Source organism: Heteronotia binoei, chromosome 2 (genome assembly GCF_032191835.1).
Source record: "Heteronotia binoei isolate CCM8104 ecotype False Entrance Well chromosome 2, APGP_CSIRO_Hbin_v1, whole genome shotgun sequence".
Classification (NCBI taxonomy): Eukaryota; Metazoa; Chordata; class Lepidosauria; order Squamata; family Gekkonidae; genus Heteronotia; species Heteronotia binoei.
In genome coordinates this window covers 175487542-175507057 of record NC_083224.1, presented here as the reverse complement: position 1 = coordinate 175507057, position 19516 = coordinate 175487542, and the positions used below count along the sequence as shown (strand labels likewise).

The 19516-nt window shown below is 49.3% G+C and overlaps 1 protein-coding gene across 2 annotated transcripts in view; it reads right to left on the bottom strand.

The window, feature by feature from the left end:
- TDRD5 (tudor domain containing 5) overlaps positions 1 to 19516 on the bottom strand; it is a 57527-nt gene that overhangs the window by 25643 nt on the left and 12368 nt on the right. For both annotated transcript variants that reach the window (XM_060232504.1, XM_060232505.1), the window contains exons 8-11: positions 18867 to 19038; positions 17583 to 17734; positions 8452 to 8672; positions 460 to 672 (exon numbers count right to left, since the gene is read on the bottom strand). In XM_060232504.1, coding sequence (XP_060088487.1) covers positions 460 to 672; positions 8452 to 8672; positions 17583 to 17734; positions 18867 to 19038 — 758 coding nt within the window. The remainder of the gene's footprint in view (positions 1 to 459; positions 673 to 8451; positions 8673 to 17582; positions 17735 to 18866; positions 19039 to 19516) is intronic.

The following is a 19516-nucleotide window of genomic DNA, read 5'->3' as shown; positions in this document are numbered from 1 at the left end:
TGCTGTTCCAAACTAACCTTCCCCTTCCGCAATAGAAACAACAACTACAGGGCAGAAAAGAGCAATAAGAGGGAATTAAACAATGCTTTATATTTCACTCAGACTAGAGTGGCTGTGGGCATCATGTGACAGTGCCCAGGCATGTGAGCCAGTGGACAACCACAGTCAAAGTGAGGAGACAAGTGCTTGCTGTGCTTGACCCCCAGCCCAGCCTCCAAAGGGATTCTGTCATTGCTCATGTCACTACCTGACAGAACTGACTGTTATTGTGGCTGGGAAGGCAAGGAAGCCAGCAAGCAGGTGCCGCATTGGGGATCACTGCTCTAAACAGCCAACTGCCTTATCACTCACCCGGAGCAGATTGCACATGTTAACTGCATTTCCTTCAGAACAACTGTATTCAACTGTATTTCCTTCAGATGTACCATCTGGAGAGAGGTTAGCAGACAATTTACTTACTTGAGAAACCTCAGATGAGATTTCGGGACTGTCCCCATGTTTCCAAAGTCTAGGTAAAACACTTCCACTTCCTGGTCACTGTGGACACAATGGATGATACCTCGGTACCACCACTTGTCTTGTAGATTCTTTATGCAACAAAGTTGACCAGGCTTGACTGAGGCTTCGGGCATGATGTAACGGTCAGCTACATTTTTACTAGCATAGCATCGTCTGAGAGATACAAACACAACCAGATTGCTAAAAGACTAACGTTCAAGAGTTTTGGAGCCATTGAGGAATTGGCAGGGCAAGAAATTTTTTCAGACCAATGATTTCCACCACCAAGATGCTGTATGGGTATTAAGCAGACTAATTCATTTCCCTCTACTACCCATCCTCCCCGCAATGGTTCGCAACGTTCTAAGGGCAAAGAGTGTGCTCAGACTTAATCAAGTAGTGGAGGTGGTGGACTATATTTCACAAACTACCACAAACTGACCTTTTAGGGGGTGGACATTTACTGTTTAAAACAATAGGGCCTATCTTAGGAGAACAAGCTGGGTGACGATACAAAATCACAGAAAACAGAAAATCACAACAAGAAAAAAGATTTGAAAACCATTTCCCCCTAAATCTCCATCTCCAAATATATATAGCAGTTCTCCTTTTCTTTCACTGATTTTCCAACATTCTATGCATCTTGGAGCATGCTCATACCATTTCTTTTGTTTCCCATACTCCCCTTTGATTAACCCAAAGTCATATGCCAAGTGTTGCCCTATGATGGAGGCAAATGCCTTTGAACGGGTGCTCCCTGCAGATGCAAAAAAGACAGGTTGCTTACCTGTAACTGTAGATCTTCGAGTGGTCATCTGTGCATTCACACTCATGGGATAGAATGCCTGCACCGATCCCCGAATCGGTACCTAAAAAGCCCGGGATTTTTTCACGCTCGGCTTCAGTGGGCATGCGCACGCGTCCCAGTATGCATGCTCGTCGGCGCCAGCGCGAGGATCCTGCCAGTTCCTTCCTGACCCCTGGAAGCCCCTACTGGAGGGAGACCGTCAGCAGTGGGGAAGGAGGGCGGGTAGTGTGAATGCACAGATGGCCACTCAAAGATCTACAGTTACAGGTAAGCAACCTGTCTATCTTCTTCGTGGTCTCTGTGCTTCACACTCATGGGAGATTAGCAAGCAAGACATACCTGGAGGCGGGAAGACGGTCAACCAGAAGAAACAGCTTGCAGCACCGCAGCTCCCAGACGAGTCCTCTGCTGAGCATGCACATCCAGCGCATAGTGCTTCTTAAAGGCATGCGGAGAAGACCAGATGGCAGCCTTGCAAACATCCGTCAGGGAAACGCCTTTCAGGAACGCCACCGACGTCACCATCGCTCTTGTAGAGTGTCCGCGAATAGGCCCAGGTAATGGCTTCTTTGCCAACAAATAACAGTTTAATAGTCCCAGTGAGCCATTTTGAAAGCCGCTGAGATGAGATTCCGGAACCTAACTTAGGAGCAGCATAAGAAACAAAAAGATGCTGGTCCTTACGAAAACTCTTGGAGCGACTCAAATAAAACAATAAGGCACGCTTAACATCTAGAGCATGCAATCTATGTTCCTCATCCGAGGAAGGTGTAGGATAAAACGTGGGCAACCAAACTTCTAAGTTAAGGTGGAACTGAGAAACCACCTTGGGGAGAAAGGAAATATCAGGAGCTAAAGACACTCCAGACTCCTGAAAAGCTAGATATGGGTAGTCACAACACATAGCCGTGAGCTCCCCTGCATGCCGTGCAGATGTGATGGCTACCAAAAAAGCAGTCTTCCAAGATAGAAGCTGTAACGAACATGTGGCCATTGGCTCGAAAGGACGCCAAGTCAGCCTGTCCAACACTAAAGTCAAATCCCACAACTGTGGGGGTGATCTCGATGGAGGATGAAGCCTAAGCAAACCCTTCAAAAATCTTTTAGAATGTGGGTGTGCAAAAACTGAATGTCCCTCAACTGGCTCATGGAACGCAGAAATTGCTGCCAAATAAACTTTAATGGAAGAAAAAACAAGGCCAGCATCCACCAGAGATAACAAAAATTCAAAAATCACCGATAGTCCCACCCTTTGGGGTGAAACTGTAGGATTAACTAAAAACTGGAGAAACTTCCGCCATTTCCTATCATAGGAAGCACGGATAGACAACTTCCTGCTGTTCAGAAAAACATGTTGGACTCTGCTGGAGAACTCACAGGGTCGATGAACCACGCTGTCAGCTTCAGGTGAGGCACGTTGTGATGGAATACATGACCGTCCTGAGCTGACAGAAGGTCCAGTTCTGCCGGAAACTGGTAGAAGACCCCCCTCGCCAGTTGGAGCAAGATTGGGAACCAGTTCTGCCGAGGCCACCACAGAGTCACCAGGATGCAGCATGGTCTCTCTCTTGCGATCTTGTTGACCACCCTTGTCAGTAGCGGCAGAGGTGGGAACAGATATAGGAACCGACCTTCCCATGGAAACAGTAGACCATCTCCCAATGACTCTGGATCCATGCCTCCCCTGGAGCAAAACAGAGGACACTTCTGGTTTCTGGCTGTGGCAAACACATCCACCTGAGGATACCCCCAGAGCTGAAACACGGGTTGAAGGAAGCGCCACTGTATCTCCCACTCGTGCGGGGAAGCTGCACCCCTGCTGAGCGAGTCTGTTTGTAGATTGAGCACCCCTGGGAGGTGTGCAGCCTTCACAAAGATGTCGTGCTCCAGGCACTCCGACCACAGTTCCAGTGCCAGTGCACAGAGCCGTCGAGAGACTGTCCCTCCCTGCCTGTTGATGTAACACAGGGCAGTAGTATTGTCTGTTAGCAAAGCAACAACCTTCCCCGCCACCATGGGGCGGAAGGACCGAAGAGCAAAGTGAACTGCCAGCAGTTCCAGACAATTTATATGGCAGCGAGTCAATTGAGAAGGCCAAGGGCCCCCACACACAGAGAGTCCATGTGAGCCCCCCAACCCCACAAAGACGCATCTGTTGTGATCATCAATGTTGTTAAAGGTAGGTGGATGGGAGCTCCCTGACAGATGTTGTCCTTTGATTTCCACCACCGCAGTGTTTGAAGTGGAATTACATTTGGAATTACAAACCTCTTCCGAGGTGAGTCTCTTAGTGGTCGAAACCAACGAAGAAACCAAAGCTGTAGGCCTCTCATCCGCAGCTTCGCAAAGAGCAGCACACTTGTATTCGCCGCCATCAGCCCCAGCATCCGCTGCAGCTGCTGCTCCGTGCCCCACTGTTGACTCTGTAAGAGTTCGACAAGATTGATAATGTCCAGCGCTCTCTGCCGAGGCAGAAAAGCGCAATGAAGGTTCGTATCCAGCAAAGCCCCTATGAACTGAACTGTGAGACTTCTCCAAGTTGACCTGCAGCCCTAAGGTGTGAAGACGAAGAGTGAAGGCAATATGATCTGACAAACTCTCCGATTCCGCCACAAGGAGCCAATCGTTGATGTATGGAAAGACAACTATCCCTTGAAGCCAGAGGTGAGCAGCCACAACGCTCATCATCTTTGTAAACACCTGAGGTGCAGTGGACAGGCCGAACAGAAGAACTTTGAACTGGAAGTGTTGAGAACCTACTGCAAACCGAAGGAAACGTCTGAACGCAGGATGAATGCTGACGTGGAAGTAAGCATCCTTGAGGTCCAGCGTTGCCATCCAGTCCCCTTGGTTCATGAGGGGAAGAATTGTTTGCAGAGCGGACATTCTGAACTTCTGGTACAGAATAAACTTGTTCAGATTCCGAAGGTCCATGACTGACCTCAGACCCCCATCCCGTTTGGGAACCAGGAAATGACGAGAGTAGAAGCCTCCCATTCTGGCCTCCACCGGAACCCGTTCTATGGCTTGTTTCAGGAGGTTGCTCACCTCCGCCAGCAGAGGTGGGGAAGGGGATGTGGTGATTACCACAGATTGGTTCACAATCTGAACAAAGTCTATTTTGTAGCCTTCCGCGATGATGGAAAGCGCCTACCTGTCTGTAGAGATGGACTCCCAGGCTGGCAGGAATGGGTGGAGGCGGATAGAAGAAGAAGTGGGGACGGTGACGCGTGCTACTAGAAAGTCAAAGGCCCTGCTTTTGGGGGTGAGCACCCTTATACTTGCAAGTGGTCTGTGCTGAAGCGTATCGGTTTCTGTTGTTCCCCCTGTATGGGGACCTACTCTCAGGTTGGGCAGAGCGAGGTCTCCATTGCTGTTCCGGGGAAAACTTTTGATATTGTTTCTTGGACCAAGGTTTGTGCCACTGTTTTGGTTTAGCAGCTCTGGAAGACGCCGGGACACCCAGGTTCCTGGAGGTCTTTATGCTCTTATCCATTTCCTGAAGAGCATTGTCCATGGTCGAGCTGAAGAGGCCTTCTCCCTCGAAGGGCAGATCTTCAACGAAGGCCCTGGTGTCTTGCTGGAGGGCCGTTGACCTGAGCCAGGAGTGGCGGCGGAGGCAGACAGCAGACGTGACGGTTTTTTGCTGAGACGTCCACCATATGCTTTGCTGCAGCCAGTTGCTGCTTGGCTACAGCAAAGCCTTCCTTCTGCAACTTCTTTGCAGTGGACCTCTTCTCCTCACTCAGGGAAGACAGGAGGGGGGTGAGTTGTTTCCACACTGAGTATTGGTATCTAGCCATGCACGCAGCATAGTTAGATACCTTTACTTCCAGCACTCCAGCAGAATAAAACTTCCTCCCAACGTTGTCCAACTTCTTTCCCTCCTTGTCTGGTGGGGAGGAATGAGTCTTGTGGGCCTTTGACGAGGAGGATATGACCACCAAATTGGGCTTTGGGTGCGTGAAAAGGAATTCAGCACCGGCCTCTTGGACGCGGTACATGTGGTCCAGTCTTCTTGATGATACAGGTGTAGAAGCAGGCTTCGCCCAGGGCTCTTTCACTGCCTATAAGATGACCTTCGTAACAGGCAGGCCAACCACTGTAGACGTATCCCACTGCATGATGTCGAATACGGTATCGTCTACAACGGGTTGCGGTTGTGTCACCAGGAGAGAGAGGGAGAGTGCCATCCTCTTCACCACATCCCCATACGACTTCAGATCCTCCGATGGTGAAATGGGAAGATACTCAGCAGTATGAGACACTGGCGAAGGTTCCAAAGCTCTGTCCTGATCGTCAGTACCAACCTCGGAGTCAGACGATGAAGACTCTCTCCTCAAGGAATGTTCCGAGAGCACCAGCGTTGACTCTGACGGGTGACTGGATCGACACCGATGACCTAGGTTGGACTTCCTCCACCACCACGCCACATCTTTCGGGCGGAACGGACATCGATGCCAAGGGACGCCGCCTAGAATGCTGAGAAAGCCTCGACATATGGGATGCGTCGGATTGCTGGTCCCAATCTGCAAACTCACGAGGGGGGTACCATTGGTACAGTGGGTATGGGTAGGCGTAGAGAGGCCACTGGCGCTGCTCCCACAGTGGAAGAAGTGGGAAGCGGCGAGCTACGGTAGTTGATTCCAGCTCTCTCCGACCCCTCGCCTGATCCAGCAGTGCCGACGGCTCCATCGGTACCGACACCTCCACCTCCGAGACGGAAACGCTCTCACTCCGATGCCTCGACCCTGAAGAGTGGGAACGCTGAGTAAGATCGATCTCTTGCTCCGATGCTGATAGACGCAACTGCTGCGAAGCACTGCCTCACGACACCAAAGGGCTACGATGCGGGGACGCCAAGATCTTCCTCGGTGGAGCGGTCGACATCGACCTCGAAGCATCCTGAGAAGGGGAAGGAGTGCGGGACGATCTCTTCTTCCGCTTCTCCTTGGATTCACCTTCTTCAGTGCGGATAATTGGGTCCCCGAGTCATCCCGACGCTTCTTAGCTGGGGTGTCCACTGACCCTTAAGATGGTCGTTTTGTGGAACGCCTGCACTCGACTGGCATCTTGGTCCTGATCGGCGATGTATCGGCCGATGTGACCGTTGGGGCTGCAGCCTCTCCCATCGGTACCGATGGGCCCGATGCCATCTTTTGAGGACGAAGTGCTGACTTAACCAACGCAGCCGAAAGCCTTGCCGCTCGATTCTTGGGAGTTTGTTTAGAAAAACTCAGGCAGTGCGAGCAAGAATCAACACAATGTCCCTCGCCCAAACAAAGGAGACAAGAGGGAATGGCCGTCAGGAGAAGCAATCTTCTTTCCACAAGAACGGCACCTCTTAAAAAAACCCCAATGCCTTTCCATAGATGCCAAGGAAAAACCCACACAGGAAAACTCTGGGGGAAAAACTGAGCCCCGAAGGGCAAAGTCCAACAATTTTTTTTTTAACAACACTAACTATCTAACAACTAACTAACTACACTAAGAAAACAACGAACGGGCTATATACAACAAGAAATGCTATCCTAAGATTACTTTACCGACCGGGGACACGAAAGGAGATCCTCTCAGTGCAGCGGTCAGAAAGGAACTGGCGGGATCCTCACGCTGGGGCCGGCGAGCATGCGTACTGGGATGCCTGCGCATGCCCACTGGTACCAAGCGCAAAAAAATCCCGGGCTTTTTAGGTATCGATTCGGGGATCAGCACAGGTGCTCTATCCCATGAGAGTGAAGCACAGAGACCACAAAGAAGATCTGTGTCTCCTGAACTTTACTGAAGCACCAAGGAGGCATGAAAGCCAAGGACTGGTTCTAGGTGTTGATGGGGAAAGGCTATTTGGTTTCAATTGTCAAAAAAAGAGGAAGAATTATTCCCTACATGGCCAAGGCATTTCCAACTAGAGGGACACAGTACGATCTGTCTATGGCTTGAGCATAGCTAGGTCTCCATTCAAGACTCTTTGGATTTTAATCCCAAAATAAAAAAAATGGCAGATATTAAGAAACATACATTTTTACTCCTATGATCTCCACGGGAGATCACTGCACTAGAACACAGGCATTCTCAGGACTTGCCCCAGTTCTGTGTCATGCCTGTCCTCAAAATGTACACCCATCCCCCCATTTGCCTCCTTTCAGAGGCAGACTGATGCATTTGTAATTCAACCAGACTTCTGAAAGAGACCTTCAATTTCTCATAATTTAACTGAGCTGGAAGAGCATCCTGCTGCTATTTGCTTTCTCGATTTTCAACCATCTTTTCAGTTGATTTTCTTTTTACAGTTTTATTCTCATGTTGAAAACTGCCTTGGAAGTCAGTATTGAAAGATAACGTACACAGGGCTTTTTTGTAGAAAAACAGGAACTATTTGTATATTAGGCCACACCCCCTGATACCAAGCCAGCCAGAACTGTATTCCTGTGCTCAAAAAAAGTCCTGCATGTAGGGTTGCCAGGTCTGTGTTGGAAAACACCCAGAGACTTTGGGGGTGGATTCAGGAGAGAGCGGGGTTTGGAGAGGGGCCTCAGCAGGGTGCAATGCCATAGACTCCACCCTTCAAAGGAGCCATTTTCTCCAGGGGAGCTTATCTCTGCAAGCTGGAGATCAGTTGGAAAAGCGGGAGATCCCCAGGCCCACCTGGATGCTGGCAACCCTCTGGGATGCTGTGCCTTTCCTTGTGGACTCACCAATGATCCTAGATGCCCACAACTTCAGGATTCCCCAGAGCAGGACTGATTCAAATTCATTTGCTCTCCAGCTGCCAACTAGCAAGCCAGGACTTTTTTTTGCATAAAAAGACCAGCAGGAACTCATTTACATATTAGGCCACAACCCCTGACACCACGCCAGCCAGAACTGCATTCCTGTGCATTCCTGCTCAAAAAAAGCCCTGAGCATACAAATACACTAAATAAAATGACAAATGCAAAGAGATGTCAAGCTTTAACCGGTACATACGGATTCACTCTTGCCAGTTATTGCATGACAAATGGAGAGGGTGTTTGTGCACATGGGTTTCAATCACATGCACGCTTGCGCAAGATCAAGGCCATCACAGCAACTTCCCTTTGCCCCAGATACCCTACTCAATCCACACACAAAGCCCAGACATCCCCCATGGCCAAGAACATCCTCACCTCATTTCAATCATCATATCTTCCAGTTTCTCAAAAGTTTCCGCACCGTAAAACTGGACATAGAACTGAGAAGGAGAGATCATGTACTCCACATACAGCCCCACCAAGGTAGCGCTCTCAAGCTGAGGGAGGCGATGGAGGTGCCTGTCTTGGACAGCATCTGGTGGGATTTCTTCTTGCATTATCTCCTGCATTATATCAGGCTCTTCCATACCCAGGTGCTACAATCAAGAGAGGATTTCACATTCAGTCAAATAGCTCAGCAGAAACCCCCACGGTTTATTCCTGAGACATAAGACATGGGAAGTCTTAGCAATCTGGAATCACTGCCCAAGCCCTGCAAACCTCCATCTCAATACAAATATACCAAAGCCCATATTTTCCTAACATTTGACAGAGAGACTACACAGTGCCATACAACCCACTTCACACCCATCTCCATTTTCCTTATCTGTACGTGTTTAAAAAAAACCACCCTTATTTATTTCTCCACACCAGATATAAATCAAATAAAATAAAACATCACCCTTGCTGAAACGCCCAAGCCAAAATGATTTACATTTATTTGGATCTACAAATGGCACCGTACAAGGCCATGCCATAAAGAACAAGAAAGCAGGTAAGAAAGAGGATGTTCTCACACCTCATCTTATAACCAACCATTCTGGATGACACAAAGTCAAAGTAATATAAAGGTCCACCATGGACCTGCAAAGCAGCTAGCAGGACAGAAACAGGAGAAGCAACGGCTTAGGAAACCTCAAGCCTATCAGACTGCCAGCATCTCAGTCAATAACCCTTATTAGAGACACTTTGGAAGAGATCCTCTTTCTGCTCCCAACTCACACAACTGTGAGAACTATAGGGCAGTAGAGGTTGGTGCTTCTCAAAAGTTCCAGTCCTTTTCCCCAGCTCATCCAACCATTACCTCAGTACCCTATCCTCCACCACCGAGGTGGGCACATGCAAGGTGATCCATATCTCCTTAGTAATCCATTATTCCAGTCTATAAGGATGCTTAAAAACACAAGAAATATTGCTCAGAACACTGCTAATTTGCTGACTGTAGTACTGCGGAAGTACACAATCTATTTCCTAGAGGGTAATGTTTCAACCAGAGGTAGAATTCTCTATTAGGTACTTAAAGCCTTAATCTTTTACAAATCATTGAACATTGCTTGCTGTTCAAACAGGGACATCACATGTCAGAGATCAAGGCATCTTAAAATCAAATTTTCCCTAAACTTAAAATGCAGCAGGAAATCTGCAGGATTTTGCCAGAAGCAGTCAGTAATGGTTCTCCAATCTCTGTGAGGGTTCTTTTTTGCTGTTATTCAAATGTGAGCTAGAAGATGAAATCAGGGCTCTAAGTATGCAAGTAGTGAGAAAGGAATGTAGACAGAATCATCCCTGTGATACCCACTGCTGTACTGCCCTGATCTTCTAGTCAAGGAAACACAAAGTGACCTCTAAGCAGCAATGCTGCCTGCCACCATGTGGCAAACTTCTTATTTTCCCCTAATATTTGGGTGCTACCCACCTGAAAATCACAGTATGCAAGCTTTCAAATTCCCCAGAACTGTTCGTCAGGTCAGATATTACGCAATCAAAAAAGAGGAAAAACATTTCATTTTGTAACACCTTGCCTGATTTAAGAGTTCTGGGGAACTTGAAAGCTTGCACAACATTACATGTTGTTGGATTTTACTTTTGGACCAACACCGCTGTAAACAAATCATCTGGTTAATCATCATACAGAACACACACGCCTATGCCACCTATACTACTAAAGAGTTGTTGTGAGGATGAAGCAGGGAGGTGGGAAAAACAGGTTGCTTACCTGTAACTGATGATCTTCGAGTGGTCATCTGTGCAGTCACACACATGGGTCTTGCCGCAGGCAACGGATCCATACCTCGGAGCTCCAATAGCTCATTTATAACGTCTTTTGGCGCGCTTTCCTCCCGCCCTGGGGAGCAGGCAGCGACTGCGCATGCCTGGAGCGGGGGGAGAGCGCCCATTCCACTCAGTTTCTTCCAGCCGCCACTGGCAGAGAGACTAGAAAGGCTAAAGCAAGAAGTACCAAAAGCCAGCAGCGGGGAAGGCTGGGTGGGCGTGTGTGACTGCACAGATGACCACTCGAAGATCATCAGTTACAGGTAAGAAACCTGTTTATCTTCTTCGTGGTCTCTGTGCAGTCCCACACATGGGTGACTAGCCAGCTAAGTGTCCAGGAGGAGGGTGCTGGAAAAGAAAAGGTTAGTCACGTGGCCCAAAGCAAAGATTGTATGATATAGGAACATCAGCGGATGCACTCACCCCCATTTCAGTGAAAGATGGATCTGAGGACCGCTTGGCCGAAGGAGGCGTCACGCCTTGCACGAACGTCCAACGCATAATGGGAGACGAACGTGGAAGGAGAGGACCACGATGCAGCAGCACAGATGTCCTCTAGGGAGACGCCGTGCAAGAAAGCCGAAGACGTCGAGACCGCTCTAGTAGAGTGAGCCTTAAGGCCTTCGGGCAGAGGCTGCTTAGCCAGTTCGTAGCACAGCCTAATGGCACTAACTACCCATTTAGATTTTGTGTCCCCTGCAAGGGTTTCCGTATGCCACAAATAGATTAGGGTCCTTACGGAAGGGCCGTGTACGATCAAGGTAGAAAGATAAAGCCCTTCTTGCATCCAAAGAATGCAAGGCCCGTTGTCCGTGGTCGGTTGGGTTGGGAAAAAAGGTCGGCAGAGAGGTTGCAGTAGATAAGTGGAACTGGGAGACAACTTTAGGAAGAAACGCAGGGTCCGGTCTTAGGACAACCTTTTCCTTGTGGAAAGTGGTGTAGGGAGGATCGTGGCGGAATGCGCATAAGTCACTTGCCCGTTTTCCAGAGGTAAGGGCAATCAACAATGCTGTCTTCCAGGAAAGAAGGCTGAGGTCTATGGTAGCCATAGGTTCAAATGGTGCTTTCATAAGCGAGGAAAGAACTAGGGATAAACTCCAAGTTGGGACAAGGGGTTTAACGGGTGGATTGAGGTGCAACATGCCCTTGAGAAAGGACTTGGACAAGGAATGAGAAAAAACTGTTTTGCCGTCTACCGTATTGTGGAACGCAGAGATGGCAGACAGATGAACTTTCAGGGATGAGTAACAGAGTCCTGATTTCTGTAGAGAAAGTAAATACTCCAGGATCATATTGAGAGGTACTGATTCTGGAAGTAGATGGTTAGCAGTCGCGAATGAACAGAAGCATTTCCATTTCCTTTGGTACGAAAGCCGTGTGGAGGGCTTCCTGGCGTTTAGAATAACGTGGGCTACCTCTGCGGAGAGGTGGGAGGTCGAATTCTCCAGGCCGTTAAGGCCAGTACCTGAGGATTGTGGTGCAATATCTGACCGTTGGCTTGGGACAGGAGGTCGCTCACGAGAGGGAGGCGACGGTAAGTGTGATGAGATAACTGGAGAAGTCTCGTGAACCATGGTTGCCGTGGCCACCAGGGGGCTACCAGGATGCAGTCCGTGCCGTCTCGTGTGATCTTCATCAGTACCCGAGTCAGTAGAGGGGTAGGTGGGAAGATGTAATGAAGAGGGCCCGTCCATCTGTGTAGGAAGGCGTCGTTCCCCCTTCTGGAAAAATAGCGTGGGCATTTGGCATTGTCCCTTGAAGCAAAGGCATCCACCTTGGGTGTTCCGAAGCATCTGAAAATGCGTCGGAGGTAGGTCGGATTGAGGGACCACTCGTAGTCGTCCAGACGAAACCTGCTCAGAGAGTCGGCCAGAACATTGTCGACACCTGGGAGGTGAACAGCGGTCAAGTAAATGTTGTGCTCCAGACACCATTCCCAGAGCAAGATGGCTATACGGCAAAGCCGGAGAGACCTGGTTCCCCCCTGCTTGTTGATATAGTAGACAGTTGCCATGTTGTCCGTTGAAATCTGGACATGGCTCCCGTTGATCAGCGGGAGAAAGGATAAGAGGGCCCTGTGCACGGCAATCAGTTCTAAGCAGTTTATGTGCATGGCCCTCTCGGAGGGAGTCCAAAGGCCTCTGACGGTCTTGTCCTCTAAGTGGGCTCCCCACCCCCACTTTGAGGCGTCCATTGTCACAACCGCCACTGGAGGCGTCGGTAGAAACGGCATGCCCGCGAGGAGATTGCTGGGTACCGTCCACCACGTAAGGGATGAAAGTGCTCTCTGGGGAACCGTGAGTAAGACACTCTGCGGTTGCAACTGAGGATGGTAGGCTCTTACAAACCAAAGTTGTAGTTGTCGCATCCGTAGCTTGGCAAAGTGGATGACGGAAGTCGTGGCGGCCATGAGGCCCAGCAAGCGTTGTATTGTGAATGCAGACTGGCAAGGCTGTCGTTGAATTGACTTGGCTAAGGTGATGATAGTAATTGCTCGATCCTCTGGAAGGAAAGCACGGTGGAGAGAAGTGCGTAGGAGAGCCCCTATAAACTTGATGTCCTGAGTAGGCTCGAGATGGGATTTGGATGTGTTCACACGAAGCCCCAGGGAATCGAGAAGAGAGAGCGTTGTACTGATATTGGTCTGCAAACGACGCTGAGTCGGTGCTATGAGAAGCCAGTCGTCGATATACGGGAAGACTGTGATGTCTCGAAGCCTGAGAGCCGCTGCCACCACCGCCATACACTTGGTGAATACCCTTGGCGCGGTGGAGAGGCCGAAGGGCAGGGATACGTACTGGAAGTGGTCTCGCCCCATAGCGAATCGCAGATACTTCCGATGATGAGGTCGGATTGTCACATGGAAGTAAGCGTCCTGAAGATCTAGGGAAGCCATCCAGGAATTCCTGGGAATAAGAGGCAGGATGGCGTGTAGGGAGATCATTCTGAACTTCCTGCATTCGATGAAGTTGTTCAGCTTCCGAAGATCTAGGATAGGGCGCTTTCCTCCATCGCGTTTGGGGACCAGGAAGTATCTTGAGTAGAATCCCGTCCCTCGATGTTGAGGAGGAACGGGTTCTATGGCATTCTTCTGGAGCAAGTCCAGAGTTTCCTGTTGCAGGAGTGCAGATGGAGGTGTGGCTATGAAGTGGTGGTGGTGTGGTGGCGAAACGAACTCTATTGCGTAACCTAGACGCACGATGGTAAGGACCCAAGAGTCGGTGGTGATGGAACTCCAACTTGGGTAAAAAGGGGATAGTCTGGTATGCCTGATGGGAGAGTCAAAGAGACTGCTTGCCTGTCTGGGATTGTTTCTTAGAAGGTTGAGCCCGTGGCCTCTGATGAAAAGGCTGCTTTGGGAGAGGTTTCCTTTTCCAGAAATCTTGAGATTTAGGAGACCGTTGACGGCGCTGAAAGGATGGCTTCCACGGTCTTTGCCTATTAGAGGGCAGTGAGGTTGGTTGTGTGACCCCAAGACGTTTCGCTCTTTTGCGGCCGTCATCGACCGAAGCAAGGACCTCGTCCGTGGACGCATGGAACAGTCCCAGACCGTCGAAAGGAAGGTCTTCTATACGCTGCTTGATGTCCGGCTGCAAGTTCGTCGAGCGCAGCCAGGCGTGGCGACGTAAAGCCACCGAGGTTGCAAAGATTCGGGAGGAACAGGAAACCGCATGGCGGATAGAGTTGATTTGTTGTTTAGTGACACGGGAGAGCTCAGAGACGAGAGACGACACAGCCTTTTGAGATGAGTCAGGCATGGATGTGATGTGAGGGGTAATCTGGTTTGCCAAGTTGAAGGAGTAAGCCGCAAAATAGGCTAAGTAATTGTTCAACTTGGAGTTGGTTGAAGAGAAGCTATAGATTTTCTTAGCCAGAGTGTCCAATTTTCGGCCCTCCCGGTCCGGGGGAACGGGGTGGCGAGATTGTTTGTTCTTGGTGGCGGAATGAACAACAATAGAGTTGGGTGCCGGGTGGGATGCGAGGAATTTGCAGTCAGCTACGTGCACCCTATAAAGAGAATCCAGACGGCGGGAAAGTGTAGGGATCGAGGCCGGCTTCTCCCAGGCTTCCTGGAGGCCTTCAAGGTGTACAAGGAGCATAGGAAGCGTAGAGCTATCAGGGAAGTCTGCGCGAACCAGGTCGTGTACCACATCCGAAATTTTAGGTGAGTCAGAGGACATAGGGATGTTTAGTGCGGAAGCCATGGTTGTGATGAGATTAAGGTAAGCCTTAGAACTGTCGGATGGTGAAAGCCTAGGAGGTTGGTCCGATGAGGGCGAGGCTGGGGCCTCGTCGGAGTGATCAGAAGTGTCTCTATCCGAAGTCGAGACGGGATGTTGTGGAGACTTGGGCTCGACAGGTGAAGGGTCCCGAGGATGCTTTAGCGGCGAAGCAGGCGGTTTGGAAACCAATGCGGATGCTGTTCTGGGAGAATCTCGGTTCCGAGGAAGAACAGGAGGCTGCACAACGTGGTGGGAACCAGGTGCAGTCTGGGAGTCGAAAGCGTCTCGGGTCCGTAGGGCTGCCGCATCATCTCGGGTGCGAGGGTTTGGCTCTTCTCGGGAAGAGTAGTAGTGGTGCTGGTAATCATCGTAGCAATCTGGAGAGAGGTGGCGGTAATAAGGAGATCGCTGGTCGCGTGAACGATAGTAGTCGCGGGGTCCGGGAGAATAATAATCCCTGAGTCGAGGCATATAGACATCTCTGGGGAAAGACTCGGGATCGAAGTCGGAGAGATGCCTGTAGCTGTGGCGCGATGGCGAACGCAGGTACCGATGGTAACGTGAGTGGAGCCGAGGTGACGGAGACCGGGATGGAGAGCGGTCTCGTGGATAGTCACGATGGTAGTCACCGTACCGGGACCGGGAGCGATCGCGGCGAAGGTCCTGGTAGTCGTGTCGATGCGGAGAGTTGGGACGATCTCGGATCGGAGACCTCGGACGAAGCGGAGACCGCGAGCGAGAGCGGGGCCGCAGAGATCGAGATCGGAGCCGATGAGAGGAAACTTGGGTAGAAGATTCCTTTAGCAGTGGTGTTGCATTGTCTTTAAGCAATGGAGTCGTAATGTCCTTGAGCAATGGAGTTGTAACGTCCTTCAGCACTGGCGTTGTGATGTCGAGGAAGGATTCTGGTCTGAGAGGTGGAGCCTCGGAGTCAAGGATATCACTAGGAGGAAGGCTGTGCACCGAGGGCGATCTCGAGCCAATCGGGATCACTTCAATAGAGGGTTGAGTGAGGCGGGGCATTTCCGAGATGACATCGGAAGGAGCCGAGAGTTCGATAGGTAGAATCGGATTCAACTGCGCGGAAGCCGCTTGCGCAGTCGACGCAACCGATTGCGCAGCCGTAGCAAAGGCGGAAGTACTGGGATGCACGGAGGTAGAAGCCGACGGGTCGTGGTGCTTCTTAGGCGCCAAAGTGGTCGGGCTGGAGGTTTTCGGACCCGAGTGGTGTGGCTTCGACAGGCTCGATTCGCCCTGACGAGTCTGTTTAGGCGCCTTGTGGCCCTCAGAGTGCTTAGAAGACTTTTTATCGGACTTATGCTTCCTAGGTACGATAGGAAGGGCCGAAGCTGCCGAATCTCCCGCTCTCAATGGGGGAGGCGGCGGATCTGAGGTAGACATTGCGCGGAGAGAGGATTCCATAACGAAACTACGGAGACGAGCTGCTCTGTTCTTGCGCGCCTGCTTACCGAAGCAAGCGCAGTGGTGGCAGTTATCGGTTCTGTGGGATTCCCCCAAGCAAAAGAGGCAGAGTGAGTGACCGTCAGAGGACGGAATTTTAGAAGCACACTGCCTGCACCTTTTAAAGGTGATTTTCCCTTCCATTCGTTCCGGACAGGGGAAGGAGGGAAGGGAGAGACGGGGTTGGGAGGGGGGGGGTAGAAAAAAAAAAGGCGAAAGCGCAGAATCGGGTTACCTTTTTTGTTGTTTTGTTTTAATTAATGGGACGAAGGAAGGAAAGTAGAGAAGAAAATAGGAGAGATAGTACGATACCAAGAGACGAGCCAGAGGAGGAACGCAACGAGGTAGGTGTTGTCCGGGCGGCGGAAGGGAAGAAACTGAGTGGAATGGGCGCTCTCCCCCCGCTCCAGGCATGCGCAGTCGCTGCCTGCTCCCAAGGGCGGGAGGAAAGCGCGCCAAAAGACGTTATAAACGAGCTATTGGAGCTCCGAGGTATGGATCCGTTGCCTGCGGCAAGACCCATGTGTGGGACTGCACAGAGACCATGAAGAAGATCTATCGATATTACCCTCAGCTTCTTACTTCCAGAAGCTGCAACAGCTACATCTAAGCAGTATGTCAGGATTTCATATCACTGAACTAAATTCCTGAGAAACATGATCACTGTGAAAGTTCTATGTGAATGACTCAATTTAAAAGAACAAAACAAAACATGGTCCAGTGAGCCAATCAGGGTCACTCTGCTAGGCTGTTGATTCTTGACCTTTCCCCCCACTGAACAGGAGACCTCCAGGCCATACCCACAACAATCTGCTGCAAAAACTCCATTCTGTTTCAAAGCAGGTCAACACCACGAGGGGCTGCCGTTCAAGGAAAAGGACAGCTTATAGCCTATTCAACTTTGCAAAAAAAAAAAAAAATCTATTTGGCTCCTGGCCAATACAGAAACATAAAATTAGAAATAGCAAACTCTGAAAATAAATATAAACTACATTCAAATCGCCTAAATCAGCTGTCCCCCAACCTGGTGCCTGTGGTGCTCACTGATAACTTTCCTGGTGACCGCCAAGGGCTTTTAGAAAGCGGCTGAGGCTAGGTTGGGCTTTTGCTCAGCAGAGCTTCAGATTATCTGAGCGGATTTAAACAAGAGCTTCTGCCTCAAATGCTGAAGTATGGTAGTATTATATTGCATTCACACTATACTAAATAATGTGTTTTACATCCAGATTTTTATTGTGTAAAATAGCAAAAATCCGGATGTAAAATACGTTATTTAATGTAGTGTGAGTGCACAATTAAGAGTCATAGATAAACTCACTCCTTGACTTTCTGTAGTTCGCTCTGCCTTGTGCCCACCTGCCTGTGCAAGAATACCAAAGGAGCCTGCAGGCTCAAAAAAGCCAGGGAATCCTGACCTGAATGCAAGATAATACGGTCATCAAAAAGCTGTCATCAAAACAGAAGACTCAGGCAAAGGGTTATGTGGCTAGCCTCCCACTGTGATACATCATTCTACTTGTCAATGTTGATATTATTGCAATGTCACCCTACCGGTTTCACAATCTTTGTTATGACATTAAGCTTAGGTTCCAGATTCTTCAACCCTTCTGGAGGGAAATCCCAACAGGGCAGCTCACACTTATCGGAAGTGTCCTCATGTGCCAATGAACCAGACAGGGAGATCTCCTGGTTAGTCTCATCATCTGTGGGAGCAAGACAGACACACATAAGCAGCAGAGGCATACACAGTACTAGGTATTACAAGCCAAACTTACTAATTCCCAACAACTGCAAGGAAAACAGCATCCAAGAACTTGGTATAGTAGAGAGGTGTCAGCATTTGAGAAGACTGTCGCCATGCATGCAGACAGATAAACAGCACAGTCCTGTGGGCAATTAAATGTATCTTGTCCAAGATGGGCCAGTGGCAGGTGAGAGAGAAGAAAAATAATGACAGAAGTGGTCTATAGCTTCAAAAACCAACTATAGTTAACACTATGTGGCCAGAACAGGAAAACCCACTGGTCCACAAATAACAAGTAAGGGATAAATGTCACAGATTGTGTGCTGTGCTGGTGAAATGGAACACCTGCTGGAACACAAGAGGCCATTGATTAACAAGAGAAAAATGGCTAAAGGCCACGGTGCAACTTTCCTTTACAGGCGTAAGGCACATACTGTGACAAGGCAAACTAATAGTATTTTCGTCACCGTCTTGGAAGCAAACAGCAGCTAGGAATTAAAGGGCAACAGAATTATCCTTAGTGGAAAGGCAAATATGTATGTGCAGAGCTTTTTATGTAGCAGGAACTGCTTTGCATATTAGGCCACACACCCCTGGTGAAGCCAATCCTCCAAGAGATTACAGGGCTCTTCTTACAGGGCCTACTGTAAGCTCTTGGGAGGATTGGCTACATCAGCAATGTGTGGCCTAATATGCAAAAGAGTTCCTCCTACAAAAAAAGCCCTGTGTATGTGTAAGAAACACAATCTTCTGATGGATTGTTAAAACTGTATAGTAAACATTCAGATACTCTGAACATACACAGGCATTCCCAATGGCATGGAAGCAGGGGAGAAACACATGTAAATTTGGATTCTATGGCTCCTTCTGTTCCTGCTAGCAGCAGTTCTGCTTGTGTAAGATTTTCATAAGTTTCCCCTTGCATTATAGGCCCCCTGTGCTGTTTCCAAGAGTCTACTGCTCACCAGAAGCAGGATTTTAGGATACACTGCATGTCAAATTATGGAGCCAGAGGGAAATAGTCATGGCACACAGGGGCCAATCCCTTAGAATTTGGTTCAACCCATTCTCGTCTTCATGGAAGAACTTACCATTCAGAGTCTTCTTACTATCTGCTAAACAATGTGAAGTGCTGTCAAAGATGCGCCAATTCTGTCCCCCTTCTGTGCACTCAATATGGAGAACATCGCTAAGGGCACCAACAAACTCCATCAGGGATAAGAAACCCAACTCTCTGAGTGGCAACATTTCTTTAAAATGAGCCTAGTGGGAAAACAAAAACTTAACACACCAAAGCACATTTGGGGATGCATATTCAAGCATTCCCACAACTTTTCCAACTTGCAGACACTATTTAAGACCCTGAGCTAACGTATTTCTACAATTATTTGGTTCAAGTGCTAATGACAGTTACTGGTCATTAGAAATGTGGGGGGAAAGTGTGATATCTTTCTAACTGAAGACCTGTACAAAAGTGTTCTGAGGAGATCTGAAAAAGCATTTTCAACTCTCATTCCACAGAAGACAGTCTACAAAAGTTTCTCACTGTAGAAGCTGGTTCAGAACAAAATTCTGACCAAGGTCTGGCCAAGCTGAGATCAGTTCACAGCAAAAGAACTGCAAGGGCAGGCCCATAGCTACGGGGGGCCAGGCCGCTCTATGTAACCTCCCCGCTTCCCTCTGTGGGGCCCCTCCATTCCCAGGCTATTCCCCCCACACACACGCAAGAGAGTACGAGAGA